We start from the raw sequence: 14,483 nt of genomic DNA, 5'->3' as shown, positions 1-14,483 counted from the left end.
CTAAACTTTTGATCCTTTTTTGCTTCTGCCTCCCTAGCACTAGGATTATAGGGGTGACTCACCACACCCAGCTGACAGATGGAGTTTTAAAGATTGGGGGGTAGGGGGTGACAACAGTTCAACCATTCCTCCATTACATCATAGAATTTGCCAGTTTAACCTCTGTCCTTTTAAAAATGTTGGTTAAAAGTGTTTTCCTTCCCCAAGCCCCCAGAAATGGGTGATGTTATCTTTTTATCCTTTTATCATGCACAAAGGTCTCTTACCATAGTGTTAGTGAGTTCTTCTTAATAAATCGCCATTTTCTAACCTAACAGTAATTTTATAAGGTAAGCACTCTCGCCATGACTCTATCCTATTCATTCAAAGATTTCAGAAGAAAACTTTGGGTTCTTGGCTAAACCTAAGACAAGAGTTAATATTGTAGTTAGGGTATTTTCAGTCATTGAACAGTTGCTGATGCCACTTAAAAGTATCTGCTGACTTTGTGGTCTTGGTGCTATTGTGACCTCAGCTGTAGCTGAAACCAGTCCAGTGCAATAGGAGCTCTAACAACAACAGCCCCAAGATGCTGTCTTAACTGCATAGGGAAAGGAGGCACATAGTTTCCAGAAGGCCTCTTTATTGTTAGGCATTTCCCTTCAAGATGACAAGTGGTGCAAACTCTTCAGAATCTGGTTTGTCCTCAAAAAGGTGAGTCTCTAGTAGGGGAAGCGAAATGGCAGCTGCCTGGGAGGGGGAAGGGCTGGGAAGGCCCAAGGTACAGATAGATCATTGTATCTGTCCTCACAGGAATCCTAAAACATATGACAGCTACTTGAAAGAATTGAACGAGGACTTAAAGTTAAGGAAGCAGGAACTTCTAGAGATGCTGAAACCTCTGGAAGATAAGAACAATCTCTTATTGCAGAAGTTAATGGCTAACTTGGAGGAAAAGCAGAGGAGGTAAGGGTCCCCGTTCAGTTTCTTTGAGGTAGAAAGTCAGTAGAACGCAACCACCATAGGATTAGTAATAAGTATTACTGGTTTGTTTTATTTATAAATTTGGACAATCAGCTCCAGTAGAATATAAAGAATTTCCCACTGCAAAAGCAGGACATATAGGAACCCTTCATTTTACTTGTTTTTAAGTATGACTTGGCCCTCATCTCAATCTACAGTTTCTCTTCCCATATTGCACACCCAAGAAACAGGTGAGCGCCTTTAACAGCATAGCCACATCAATATTATCCTGATCACTGGTGCTTTTGCTATCTGTGTTGGTAGAATCACTTTAGGGTAAACACCCGTTCTTCCTATATTAAGCAGGAAGGTGATGGTTTCTTTCTGAGTCTAGGAGCTCTTTGGGTTAGGGAGGTGAGAATTTAAATCTTTGCTGGGAAATTGTTCCTACGAACTTCCAAGCCTCTGCTTCCTTTCTGATCACAGTAAATATCACTTCAGTTGGTCTGTCTTCTTTCTATACCCTTATCATTAGCACTTAGGAAACTCAGACTTGAGGAGAATGAAACTCAGCGGTCAAACACCAGCTGTTTGTAATCCAGCAATATAGACTCTTGGAGCAAGAGATCATGTTAGATCTGGCATTCTACTCAGATCCAGGGAGGAAAAAGAGCAGTAACACAAACATAAACTAATGACTGCCTTTAAGTAGTATCCTTCTCATAGTCAGACTTGATACTAATTCATATTTGGATACTCACAGGGGTAGAAGGAAGCAGACAGATGTGTGACAGGGAATAATTCTGGAATTAATTTGAAAGATGTCAAAACTTTCAATTTCTTCTATATAGAGGCAGAAACACTCCTTCCCTCAAGTCATACACACTAAAACATTCTTTTCAGAGGGTGGAAAGCACTTTCACTGGCTGTTGGAGACCTAAGTTTTGAATATTAAAGAGCACAGAATTCATTACTGAGTATACACCCTCAACTAAGGTCAACTGGGAGTGGAATCATCCCAGGGACACTCGCGGTGTTCAGGACCTCTCTAATTCCTGCGTTTTCAGCCTCCTCCGTTGAACCTCCATGGAAGAATACTCTCTGGCTGATTGCAGATATTAAGTTTACCTTTTAAAGGGCTATGTATTCAATGGTTTCTCTCTCTTCTTCTAGTCTGCAGATCATGAGGCAGATCATGGCCGGGAGGGGAGGTGATGAATCTTCAGTCGAGGAGCTTATTAAGGAAGCCCAGGAAATGAAGCAGAACCTGGTGAGATGTCATCAGAACATGCTAAGGGCATAACTTCTGGAACCGCTGTTGTCACATGGAAATAACAAATACTCATCTCTGGTCTTTGATGCTTCAAACCTGTATCTCTTTTGGTCTCTTCCTGTATCTACAAAATCCAAGGCTAAGGAAATCAGGTTGGATGATGGAAAGAACAGGGGCTAGTTAGCAAGTTATTATTACTACTACTACTACTATTATTATTATTATTATTATTATTATTATTATTATTATTATTATTATTATTATGGTTTTTCAAGACAGTTTCTCTGTGGAATCTACATTTTTGACTTCAAAACGAAACAAACAAAAACAAGGTTTCACTTAGTGGTTGATGAATGTAAGAATATTAACTCCTGTCATTTCTAAAGGATTTAAAAACACCTATCAAAAGAAAAGGTTTGTTTTGGGTTGTAGATCTTTTTGAAGTCAGTAATGTAAAAGACCTTTAGATAGTAGAAGTTAACGATCTAAGCCCTCAAGAGACGTATCGTATGAGAACATCTTAAGAGTTAAGAATTTATTTCTACTGATAAAGTCCATAAACACTATAAAAAGTTATTGTTTGAAATAACTTTTTTACCACCATCACCACCACCATCATCATCGTCGTCCTCATCAAAACCATATTTTAGTTTCTGTATGAAGTGCAAGGCCTATTTACTGCCTTCTTCTGTGGTTTACTGTGTCTGCAAATCCCTTTTCTACCATTAATTAAACAGTTGTTTTTTTCTAACTTACTTAGCAGTCAGACAAACACATCTGTTTGTTTGATTCTTCCTCTTCTAATAGGAAAAGAAAAACGAGATGCTTCGGAAGGAATTGGAGATGCTATCGAACAAGGTGTGCCTCTAAGGATCTCTCAAAAGTACTGTCCTACAGATAATGCAAAAACAAACAAACAAACAAACAAACAACCCTCTCATTCCTCTGGCCCCTTACATTCGGCTTTTCACGTCATGCTTCCAGAGATGCTCTATTTGCACAACAAAGTCATATTTTTAAAAACATTCAACTTATTTCAGTTATCTGATGAAAACCCTTTACTGCTCACCTTGCTGTGACTTAATTGGTCTGTACCCATCTTAAAAGTCTTCCTCTCTCTCCATCCTTCTTTCTTTCTTGTGACATGGATTTTTATTATTTTTAATACTATATATTTTGATCATGTTTCCCCTCCCCCAACTCTTCTCAAATCCCCAAGGCTCAGGGATCTGTACAGAAGATTGTGAGACCAGTGGTGGTGGAGGACATCAGTTGGTCTTCCCAACCCAATAGGACTAATGCTCATAGGAACTCACAGAGACACGAGCGCTCCCCTGCTCTCTCTACAACTACCACAAAGGGCCTCCTTGCTGTATATCAAACTTGTCTTTTCTTAGCTGAAGGTCTTTGCTCTTGCTTTACTTACTCCCGCCTACAAAGTCATTTTCTCATGATTACTTACTCTCATCCTTCAGACCTCAGCTTAACTGTCACCTCTTCAGAAAAGCCCTTGCTTCCTCTGTGTCAAACAGAGCCTCCCCGACTTTCTTTTATTCAGCCCCAGTCATGATACTGTTAGGTATCAGCTTATGTTTTTAATTACATTATTTTTTAACTCATTTTTGGTCTCTATACGTAATGTTTAACCTTTATACAAGGAGAAATGGACAAGGGCAGTATTCACAATGGCTAACAACACAGGCTTCGGAGTCAGAAAGACCTGGTTTTATCTCTAGTTCCCTGTATTTCTGTAGCTGTATTACCATAAACAAGCGGTTTAACTAAATTGTGTAAGAGAGCCAAAGTCACAATTTCATCGATGATAAGAACAATCCCCAGACTTGTGAAGATTCAACAGGAAGGACTGTACTGTAGTGGTGAGAGTAAGTAATAAAATGAGAAGTTTTGCTGTCAGTCGCATATTATATTGGTTCACTTAATAGTTATTAGTATAAAGAACATTAAGGAACCATTTTGAATCCCTGTGGTAGGTACATGATTTCTATTTTGAGCCCTGAGAAGTTGCTGACTGGCAGGAGCCAAAGGCCTTGACTTCATAATTATCACTAATTTAAAGCTTTGCCAAAATATCTCTCTCCACAGACATTTGAGTCAGAAGAGCTCCGTGGTCAACAGAAAGCATTACCAAAAAAGTCCAAGGCAGACATGCAAGATGGGAAGGTGAGTGGACAAGTTGATGCCATACTGTTGGAAGCTGCCCTTCTATAATCAAGGCTAATTTGGGGATCTGGACTTTTGGGGTATATTTGATTTCTGGTCTGCGAAAACACTGTATTTTCCCATCTGGACTTGTCTATCCCTTTATTTCTTATCTTTCCCATCAGGCTCAGAAATCCTCCTTCTCACTTTGGAAGGTCAAGAGTGAGTCAGAGAAACCAGACATCGACAAAGTGGGAGACATACGGAAGGTAGACCATCATTCTGAGCAGTAGTGGTTTTTGGAATTGAAACATTAATCTTTAATCTGCTTAAGATATGGTACGCCTCTAAATAATGCATGTACCCTTGGGATACCGTATTTACATTAGACTGTATTACAGGCTTCTGCAAAAATCGTGTTCGTTATCCTAAAGTGAGAAAATCCATACCAACAATGACAATTCCATACACACTGAGCACTTGTTGATTTTCCTTGGAAATCTATTTAGAGGTATAACATCTCCATTCTATCTTCCCAAAGCAAATCATTCACAGAAAATGAAGTGTTCATTCCCTTCTTAGTCTTTAGAGAATGCATTACATGGCAAGGTCAATTAAGACTGTGAAATAAAAACCAACCCAACAGTGAACCTGTACTATAATTTTGTATAAGGTTGTTTCAGGCTCTTGAAAAAACTGATTTTTATCTCAATTTACTTTGTCACCCAGAAGGTCTTTCTTCCATCAGGAAAAGCAACAGAGGAAAATAAAATGGGTCAAATATGAGGAGCAACCCAACATCCCTCAGGTACTAAGGTTTTCCAGGGCTGGTCATGGGATGTGTTTGTTCATACAAATAGAACGTTTAACTGCAATGTGTTAAGGCCAATCCTCCCATCCTCATTGTTTGCTAAAAGAACTGAATTGTGTGAGAGCAGAAGTCACATATTTCTGGATTTACTTTGAATATTTTTAAATACTCAATATTCGATAATTTTGTAGAGTTTTGAATAACTACTTCTTCCCATGAGCTACTTCTAATTATGGGAAAAGGACAAATACCATCTTCATAACTCTAAAAGACAAAACCTGAGGGCTTTATTTTAACATCTCTATAAAGAAACCCAGGTAATAGTACATTTAGAAAAGTCAGTGTTATAGGCGTTGGAAAATGCCCTCTTTTGGAATGGCTTTCATGACAAAGTGATTGAGGTGAAAATTGAAGCCCTGAGGAACTACGAGGAGACCAATGACTTGAGTTATCCCTGTACCTACAACACGATTTTGAGACAAAGCAAGGAGCTTTGAATCTTCTGAGGCCTCAGGGTGGGTAGAGTATCATAGGCGCATAGTTTGAGGGTTTGTTTGTTTGTTTGTTAACATAGACGGTGCCATTACTTAACAGTGAGCACCACAGTGTCTGGCACACGGTGGTAAGTTAAATGTGATACAAATAAAAAAACTTCACGATTATTATTAATAGTGGATTCAAAAGCTATTGTTCTAAGGTAAAGAATCTCCGTGGCAGAAATCAAGTTTTCCTTCATAAAAATAAAGTAATATACCATATCCTTAGGATACATAGATGATAATAGTTAATATTCAAAAAAATTAGTTTCTTTTCCACCTTCACCCCTGAGAACTAGAATTGATCTCATAAATCACATTAGACTAGACAGATGTTTCAGAACTGATGGTGTAGGAGACAACAGACAGTTGGTAAGGGCTCTGAACTCACCAATTCAGATACTTTTCTGGAACTGTCAGTGATTTCCCCTAAAGATTTTGTGGTTTCATAGAAGAATCTTGGTAGTTCGGAAAAAGTAAAGTCATGGTTATGATGGGCAGGGGAAGGATTCTTAAATTTTCAAGAATCTATTAATCTGAAGTCTATATTTCTAAAAGGGGCCTGTTGTCGAGATCCTACTCCAAGAATGGCAATGTTCTACCAGCATTAGTAACTATGGATGTAACTTCTTCTCAGTCTGGGTCCTAGAGAGCTTGACTGCCTTACAAACACTGCACACACACATAAGATCTAATTGTCAGCTGTTAATTTGATCTTGAGCAAGCTGAAGAGAATGCAAAATAAGTCAGTCAGAAGCGGGATAACGTATGAGAGAAGGGCTATTTAGTGGAGGTGGGTTATAGACGTGTTCCTGGAATCCATTGGAAACTGGGTTGTCAGTGTCCAGGAGGTGACAATTAACCATTTGATTAGGACACATATAAATGCTCATGTTCCTGAGGCCTTGGAGTGATTTCTCCCCCAGGCTTTCAGAACGGGACAGGACTTCACTGGGGAATAACAGTAGTCAATATTTTCAGTATTTCCAGAATATCTAAATTCCCTAGACTGCTTCTTATCTGTTCCTTGACACAATATGTGAACAGGTCATTATTATTAAAAAAAAACATTTAACAGAATGGAGCGACTTAGTACAACCTGGTCCAGGCATGTGGCATTCAATCTTTGTTAATAGATAAAGTTAGGAACACCGAGAAAACTGGATCGTCTATATATGCTCAGGCAGAATTCCACACATATTTTTCTTTCTATCTATATTTTGAGAATAGGACAGCAGGAAGTCAGAAAGAACGAACCTGGAGTCATTAAGTCATTAATATACAAAAATTAAAAGACAAAGAAGTAGTACGAGGAAAACAGAAGGCTCTGTTTTTATGGTATTGAAAATTAGCCAGAGATCATCTCTAGGGATCCATAGAGTAAGGAAACAGTTCTTTAAATTCCAGATTTGAGTCAGCCCCTTGTTAGTGAATCCATTCTGTCTGAGTGCCTCAGGAGACCTCTCTACACACATGGAGAGCACTGAATCAGTTTCAATTGCGGCAGCCCACAGGTCTATACTTTTGTTCCATTCTCCTTCACTCTTAGCAAACAAAGTAATAGGTTTGTATAGTGTTCAGCCACTGCACATTACCACAGCCATGGGCAGGAGAGATCCGCTGATGCCGTGTTTTACTGACTGCATATATGCCTACACATACTCAAAAATCTTTTGTTTTATTTGAGCCCAAATGGATCTGAAACCCAACAGTCATTGATTTTGTTATGTTGACTTGTTGATAAACTCTAGTTTTTTATTATTATTTAAAAAAACACATGCTAGTTCTTATCATGGGCGTGCTGTTAGTTTTTTGTTTGTTTGTTTGTTTGTTTTTTGTCAATTTGATATACAAGATAGAATTATCTGGGAGAAGGAAGCCTCAGAGAAAAATGTTTCCCTCAAATTGGCCTATGGACAAGTCTTTTAGGGGCATTTTCTTTATTAATGGCTGATTTGGGAGGGCCCACTCTTCTGTGACAGTACCACCCCTGGGCTGGCAGCCTTGGGTTATTTAAAAAAAAAAAAAATGGGCTGAGTAAGCCAGTAAGCAATTTTCTCCCATGGTTTTGGCTTTAATTCCTACCTCCAAGCTCCTGCCTTGAACTCCTGCTCTAACTTCCCTTCATGATGGACTGACATTAGGACGTGTTAAGCCCTTTCTTCCCTAAGTTGCTTTTGGTCGGACTGGTTTTCTCAGGACAGAAAATGAACTAAGACGACGGGAGAATTGTTAGAATACAGGATTATCGGCAGGGGGACTCGTGCACGATTTTCTCAACTCCTCTGGGCGCTGCCTCTTACTGTTCATTCCCTTCTGCTGCTCAGGTGGTCTTTATTCTCATTCATACATTTACTGAACACAAAACCAGTTAAACCAAATAAGGATCTCACTCCATAGCCTAGGCTAGTCTGGAACTGACGATGTGGTTCCTCTTGACCCCAAACTTACAGTGATCCTCCTCCTACCTCAGCCTCCGAGGAGTCAGTATCACCAGCTACCTACCGCGCTCGGCCGCGAAATTTGTTATTACTAAGTGAAGAAACAATATAGTTTTCACAAGTAAGTTTAACAATGATGAAATAGAAAAACGAGCTCTAGAAAGATGGTCAAGCCCGAGGCCTGTTTTATCACTCTTGGAAAGTAAGGTTAACAAGACAGAGAGTTTTAAAGAAACAGGAATCGACTTTAAACTTTCTCCTCGGTTCTATCAAGTACAGAGCTTGGAGAGGGTAGTCAGGGAGTCAGGTACTGAGGCCATGTCACCCTGGGTTGAGAGTTCAATTCAAAATATTTTTCCACTGTGATTTACAGGATTTAAAGCCATGTTATAACACCTCTTAAATTCATTATAGGTGTCACCTAAAAGTATTTCAATGCCAAACCTTGAGACGTTTTATTTCAATGGGAAAACATGACTCTGGAGTCAGATATATGTGCTGTGGCCCTTACACCACGTGGGCAAGTTACTTGATTCAAGTTTTTCCTCTATCTCATATTTACAGCCAGCACACGTAACAGGGCACTTTAACGGCCTCTCGCTAAGTGTAACCCTTGTAACGGCTCTGTAAGATCTGCACTACGGAACAAGAAGCAAACTCAGAAAACCGGGTTTCTGTGTCCGTAGTTAAAGCTTGGGTTCTAGGCTGAACGACACAATGGTGGTATTAAAGTTTGATTTCTTATGTCTCTTCCAGGCCTAAAAATTATGATGGGACTCTAAACTTAACTCTATAGTGTCCTCCTCCCAAAGAAGAATCACGGCCCCTGAGGCTGTTTTTAGAGAATGTTTACAAAGGGTTGGAAGGCCTGTAATTATGTATTTAGTCCGGTAGGTGGCACCCACCACATCTAAGCCACGTCCATAACAAATGGTGATTCGGGAAATGTGAAATGCTGTAGGAGACGACTGGCTTTCTATTACCCCGAGGACAAAATGTGCCACATTTATAAACCAAATGAAAAATGAAGGAACAACTTATTGATGTGTTGTGTCGTGCTATATGGCATCAAGATGTATTACTGGCAGCCTTGATTAAAGATTAAACACGGTGTTCCGTTGTGCAACCCTTAACTATTATTATTACCCTCCCTGAATTAGTTCACACCATTCTGAACAAAGAAACAAAAAACGAAAGCAATTGCCTACTTCCTCCATAATTCTTGCCTAACACCTTTTCTCTCTACTACAAATAAATCAGGCAATTAGGGCACTGAAGTAAAAATAAGTTGGACACAGGGACTACTTGAAGGTCAAGTACTCAATAGTCCTTTTGGACAGTGTTCTGGTTCCTCTAGTTTCAAAAGAATTGAGTTGCTTAGACTTGGCTTAGAGGAAGGTGGCACGTAATTTTGGACACACCTCTTTGGCAAATCAAGCAGATACAGGTCTTTCCATCTCAGGTCTTTCCAAACAGAAGGAAGTTTTGCTCCATGCTCTTGGCCAAAAATCCTTTGTCCCCTGTTCATTGTGCTGCCTGGCTGAGTTAATGGTGCCTTCTATTTTGTCGGCAAATAAATAGAGACTTTGTTACGGTTCAAGCAAATCCCTATTTGGGGAATTCCCTGAAGCTCCGGGCATCTGATCATCTGATATACAAGAAAGTGTTTCTGTTGTTCACACTCTAGGATAAGTCTTTCCTTCCCCTACCCCACAGAGATATGGCACATGTGAAAGGGTTTACTTAGAATTCAGCTCAGGATTTGTGTCGGCCCTCCCCCACTACTTGTGCTGTGGCAAGACTGCAGTTTGTGACCTTCGCTAATCACCTGTCACAGAGAGCACAGGCACCAAGAAATCTCTAAATTCTGATGATTTGTCTTCAGCAATAATCTTCGGTAATAATGTAACTGGGATCCCATACTTGATTTTGACCACCATTCCCCCATATCCAAGGCTCTTAGCTTTCTTTGAGCTCTCCAGAAGGTTCTCCTTAGAAGAACCTGAAGGCCGGATACTGTGTTACATTCCTAATTGACACTGAAGCTCAGGGAAGTGGAAAACCAATACGCCTGGGAGCCCATTTACTCGCTAATCCTCTGTTCTCACCTTTCTCCTTTTCTTCCCTTCTTTAATTTCTCCTCCTGATGGCTAAAATTTTGGGAGGCAGAGGCTGAAACCACAACTAGCTCAAATCTGGATCTTTCACCAAAGCATTGCTCTTAAGTATTCTAGAAGCTTTGAGGCAACCTGAACCCTTCAAACATTTAAAGATATATTAATGGGCGATGAAACTAATTTGAGATCTTTTTTTCTATTTTCCATAAAATCTTACACAAGTTTAGACAGGAAGAATAAAGTTAGTTTTTCCCCCTAAACATGAATTTAGTTAAAAATTTAAAAAGCAAATTGCATCCTCATTAAGACAGTTTTAATGGGTGACAATGATCCCACCTGCTCATTCTAAGTGCTCAGGAGAGGAGCAAAATATCTGAAGTGGGGTTTTCATTTTCTTTTAAAAGATAGATTTGAATTTCAGCTAAGCAATGAATAATTATCGGTTTCTCAAATTTTACATGGAACATGAACTAAAATTTACTGTGTACTAAAATTCAAATTTAACAGGATTCCTCTAGTTTAGACCTAACCTAGACATGCTTGCTATGAAACACCTTACAATTTTTCCTTTCTTGCCTCCTGTTTCAGCCTGTATATTATTCATCCTGCCTGAATTGCTGAGCCCCTACCTTTATATCTTGGGCGTTTTTGTTTTCGTTTTCGTTTTTAACTACACAACTATTTTGTGGACTATATGTTTGCATAGTGTACCTATATGGAGTTGGTTTATCATCCCACTTCTTTCTTTTTTTTCTTTTTCTTTTCTTTTTTTTTTTTTTTTTTTTTTCGAGCTGGGGTCCGAACCCAGGGCCTTGCGCTTGGCAAGCGCTCTACCCCTTAGCTAAATCCCCAACCCCATCCCACTTCTTTCAAATGATTGAGATTCATTTCTGTAGGCACTCAAAATTTTAAAAATTTTTGTTTACATGTAATTCTGAAATGAGTTTTTCCACTATAGAACAAAAGCTTTTAATAGGAAAAAAATGTCTACCACTACAAATTTAAAATTTTCCCTTATTTTCTAAAACAGCAATTTAAAACTTTGTATCAATGCTATCATTAGTCTTACAGTTATATGAGTAGATAATGCCATGATGAATGTTAATAGACCTCATTTTCCAAATGCTTTCCTTCAGGTAGAATGGGCACCACAACCATGGAGAGAGCAACAACCAACAGAAATGCACTTAACATGGTGAAAGAACAACTTTCTGCAACAAAACCACTCCAACTTTAAAAGGCTTAGCTAACGGGTATAGATTTTTGCAAAATATTTCTTCGTTTATACATTTATCGATCTACTTTGGCCGTGTTGAGAATCCAACCCATGGCCCTGTGCATGGCAGCCAAGAGCTGTTTTGTAAGCAACCCCAGCCCTGCAATACATTTACTATGCATTCTAATTTATCATTGTTTACATTTGCAAACAACAGTTTTAACTCCGCCCCCGCCCCTCTTGTTCTCCTATTTTAAAGAGAATCTCAGGATCAAAGAGCTACAAGAAGGAACTAGAGAAAGTCACATGATGATGTAGGACAGAGGCTCTTTTTTCTGAAGTCAATGCCAGATGAAGCTCTGAAGGATTAGAAGGTTTTCACTACATTTGCTTTGGACAGATGCGAAGACTAGGTACGGCCTTTCTGTTCACTAAAATCTCTCAAACCTTTATTTTAGTTCCGTTCTTCCATTCTACCACCAAACTGTGGGAGCGATGTTGCTCATTTTGGCCCTAAGCGTGTTGGGGCTTCAGTCTAGGTATTGTAAACAGCCACTAGTTATGTTGGTAAATTTTGGGTGAAATGACTGGATTTCACATTGTTTATAAACTATAGCTAAATTCATAGAAAGACATTTTTCTACCACTGAGGTATTTCCTGATCACTGCTGGCGAGTAAGCAGTAGGTGAAAAATAAAGAAAACGCTATCCCTGGATGGCTCTTGCTCGTTCACGTGGCATTGCTTTGATCTATTCCTTGATTCCTTATACTCACTAGTATTACTGTTTTGAGTTTAGGCCCCCTTTCCTGCCTGAGTCGCCACAGTCTGTGAATTGGCATTCCTGCTTCCAGGCTTTCTTTTTTTTTTTTTTTTTTTTTTTTTTTTTTTCTTTTTTTTTTTCTGGGGACCAACCCAGGGCCTTGCGCTTCCCTAGGTAAGCGCTCTACCACTGAGCTAAATCCCCAGCCCCCTTCCAGGCTTTCTAATCCATCTCTCACAGCACCACACAAGCTATTTTTTTTCTTAAAGAGAAATTAGATTACATCACTCCCCATCACTTTTTATTATTAAGTTCAAATTCCTTCACAGACAACAGTTGATCTGACTCCTGCCTAGCTCCCCAGTCTCAACGCACACCGTTTTCCTTTCCCTCAGAGTCCTATAGTAAGTTCTTCGGAACTATTTCCAGTTAGACCAATGGATCATGAGTTCTAGGTACAAAGCTGAAATATTCTTTTCCCCTTTTCTGCTCGACGATTGCCCGTTTTGTTTTTAATCTTCATGTAAGTGCGCGCATGCGCTGTGGTGTACATGTAGAGGTCAGAGATCAAACCTTCCATCTTGTTTGAGACAGGATGTGTTATTCATCACTAATGCACAGACCAGGCTAATTGGCCCGAGAGCTTCTGGGCGATTCCACTGTGTCTACTTCCCACCTTGCTGTGGGAGATGCTCTTTCACATTCTGGGGATGTGAACACTGGCCCCTATACTTGTAGAGTATGGTTTGCTGTTTTTTGTTTGTTTTTCGTTTTTTTGAGACAGAATGTCACTACGCTGCATTGGCTCTCCTGGACCTCACTAGACCTTGAACTCACAGAGATCCACGTGCCTCAGCCTCCTGAGTACTAGTTACTAAAATGCCGGGCTTCCACTTTTCTGAAGAACTAAGTTTGTTATCTTTCTTCTATCCCAGTGATTCAAAATCCTTACTCTATATTAGGATTTCCCTGTAGACTCTGACAAATAGCATATTTTCACTCCCCAGGTTATTTAAATCAAAAATTTTGAGCGATAAGGCAAGATCCTCAGAAAATTCTAATGTTCATTCAGGTTTGAATTTTGTTTTGTTTTTAGACAGGGTCTCACTCTGTAGCACCGGATCTTCTGGAACTCGATATGTAGACCAGGCTGGCCTCTACCTTTAGAATGAGGGATTAAAGACACGCATTACCACATCTAGCTAGATTTGAGAATTCTTATTCTCAGTTCTTATATTGTAGCACTTAATGATTATATTGTAATTCTTGATTTACCCAGATCTCTCCCCCACCAGATGATGAACCCTGAGACATAGAACTATGCTTTGCTCATCTCTCCATTTTAACCAGTTTACACAGTGTCTAGGATTTAATGGAAGTCTATTAAATGATATTGTACAAGGATTTGTTATAGCTTACATATGAAAGTGGTCCCCAAAGCTCAAGTGTCAAATGAGCACATAGCCCATAGCTAGTAGTGCTGTTTTGGGAGATGTGCATAGGGGCCGAGCAGTAAGTACTAAGCCCTATGGTATGTGCCTTTGAAGCAACCTTTCTCTACTTTTTGTTTGCCATTAAAGGCAAAGAAATTCTATATACCTCTGCAGTTGTCAAGCCTTTCCTAAGTTCATGGGGCCAAGTGACCAAGTTGTTCATTCAAGTATTTTGATTAAAATAAACAAAAGTAATGAAAAAAATACTACTTTCCTGGTAATAAGCTAAGTAAGCCAATTGATTGTTTTTTTTTTTTTTCATTGAGGTGAAGGCTAAATTTTTAAAATGCATTTTATTTTTTAAAAATAATTTTCAAGTTATTTTAATTATATATCTCACGGTGAGGGGTGGGTCATGCACATGGATGCTCCTGCTGGTGTCTGCAGAGAACAGAGGCATTATATTCCCATGGAGCCGTAGTTCCAATTATGAGCCATCTGCTGTGGGTGTTGGGAACCGAATTTAGACTCCCTCTGGAAGAGTAGTGTGCACTTGGTACCCTTCTCCAGCCCCCTTAGAAATGTTACAGGTAACCAGTAACTGCTGAAAGAAGGAAAATTAGGGATGAGCTCCCCTGCTGGTTGCCTGATGTAGAGTGGTCAGCCCTGAAACAATATGTACACACACACACACACACACACACACACAACACAGGCTCCGCAGGTTTTATATGTGTGCATATGCATACAAATATACATTTATGCATTTTAATAATAATATTCAAGGAAAAA

General features: G+C 39.4%; 2 protein-coding genes across 2 annotated transcripts in view; both read left to right on the top strand.

Moving 5' to 3' along the window:
- The first annotated feature begins 646 nt into the window (after positions 1–646).
- On the top strand, positions 647–11,867 carry Ccdc196 (coiled-coil domain containing 196). Its single transcript, XM_032909130.1, is given in 11 exon segments — positions 647–693; positions 793–945; positions 2,116–2,212; positions 3,023–3,073; positions 4,319–4,396; positions 4,561–4,644; positions 5,124–5,183; positions 5,537–5,630; positions 5,633–5,701; positions 8,960–9,053; positions 11,795–11,867. Coding segments are annotated over 11 exon segments (900 nt in total).
- A 124-nt stretch (positions 11,868–11,991) lies between these two features.
- LOC116906140 (proline-rich receptor-like protein kinase PERK14) overlaps positions 11,992–14,483 on the top strand; it is a 133,659-nt gene continuing 131,167 nt past the window's right edge. Inside the window, exon 1 of the mRNA XM_032909128.1 lies at positions 11,992–12,035. Within this exon, the coding sequence (XP_032765019.1) occupies positions 11,992–12,035 (44 nt within the window). The remainder of the gene's footprint in view (positions 12,036–14,483) is intronic.

Source organism: Rattus rattus, chromosome 7 (assembly GCF_011064425.1).
Source record: "Rattus rattus isolate New Zealand chromosome 7, Rrattus_CSIRO_v1, whole genome shotgun sequence".
NCBI lineage: Eukaryota > Metazoa > Chordata > Mammalia > Rodentia > Muridae > Rattus > Rattus rattus.
This window is presented reverse-complemented; position numbering and strand designations above follow the sequence as displayed.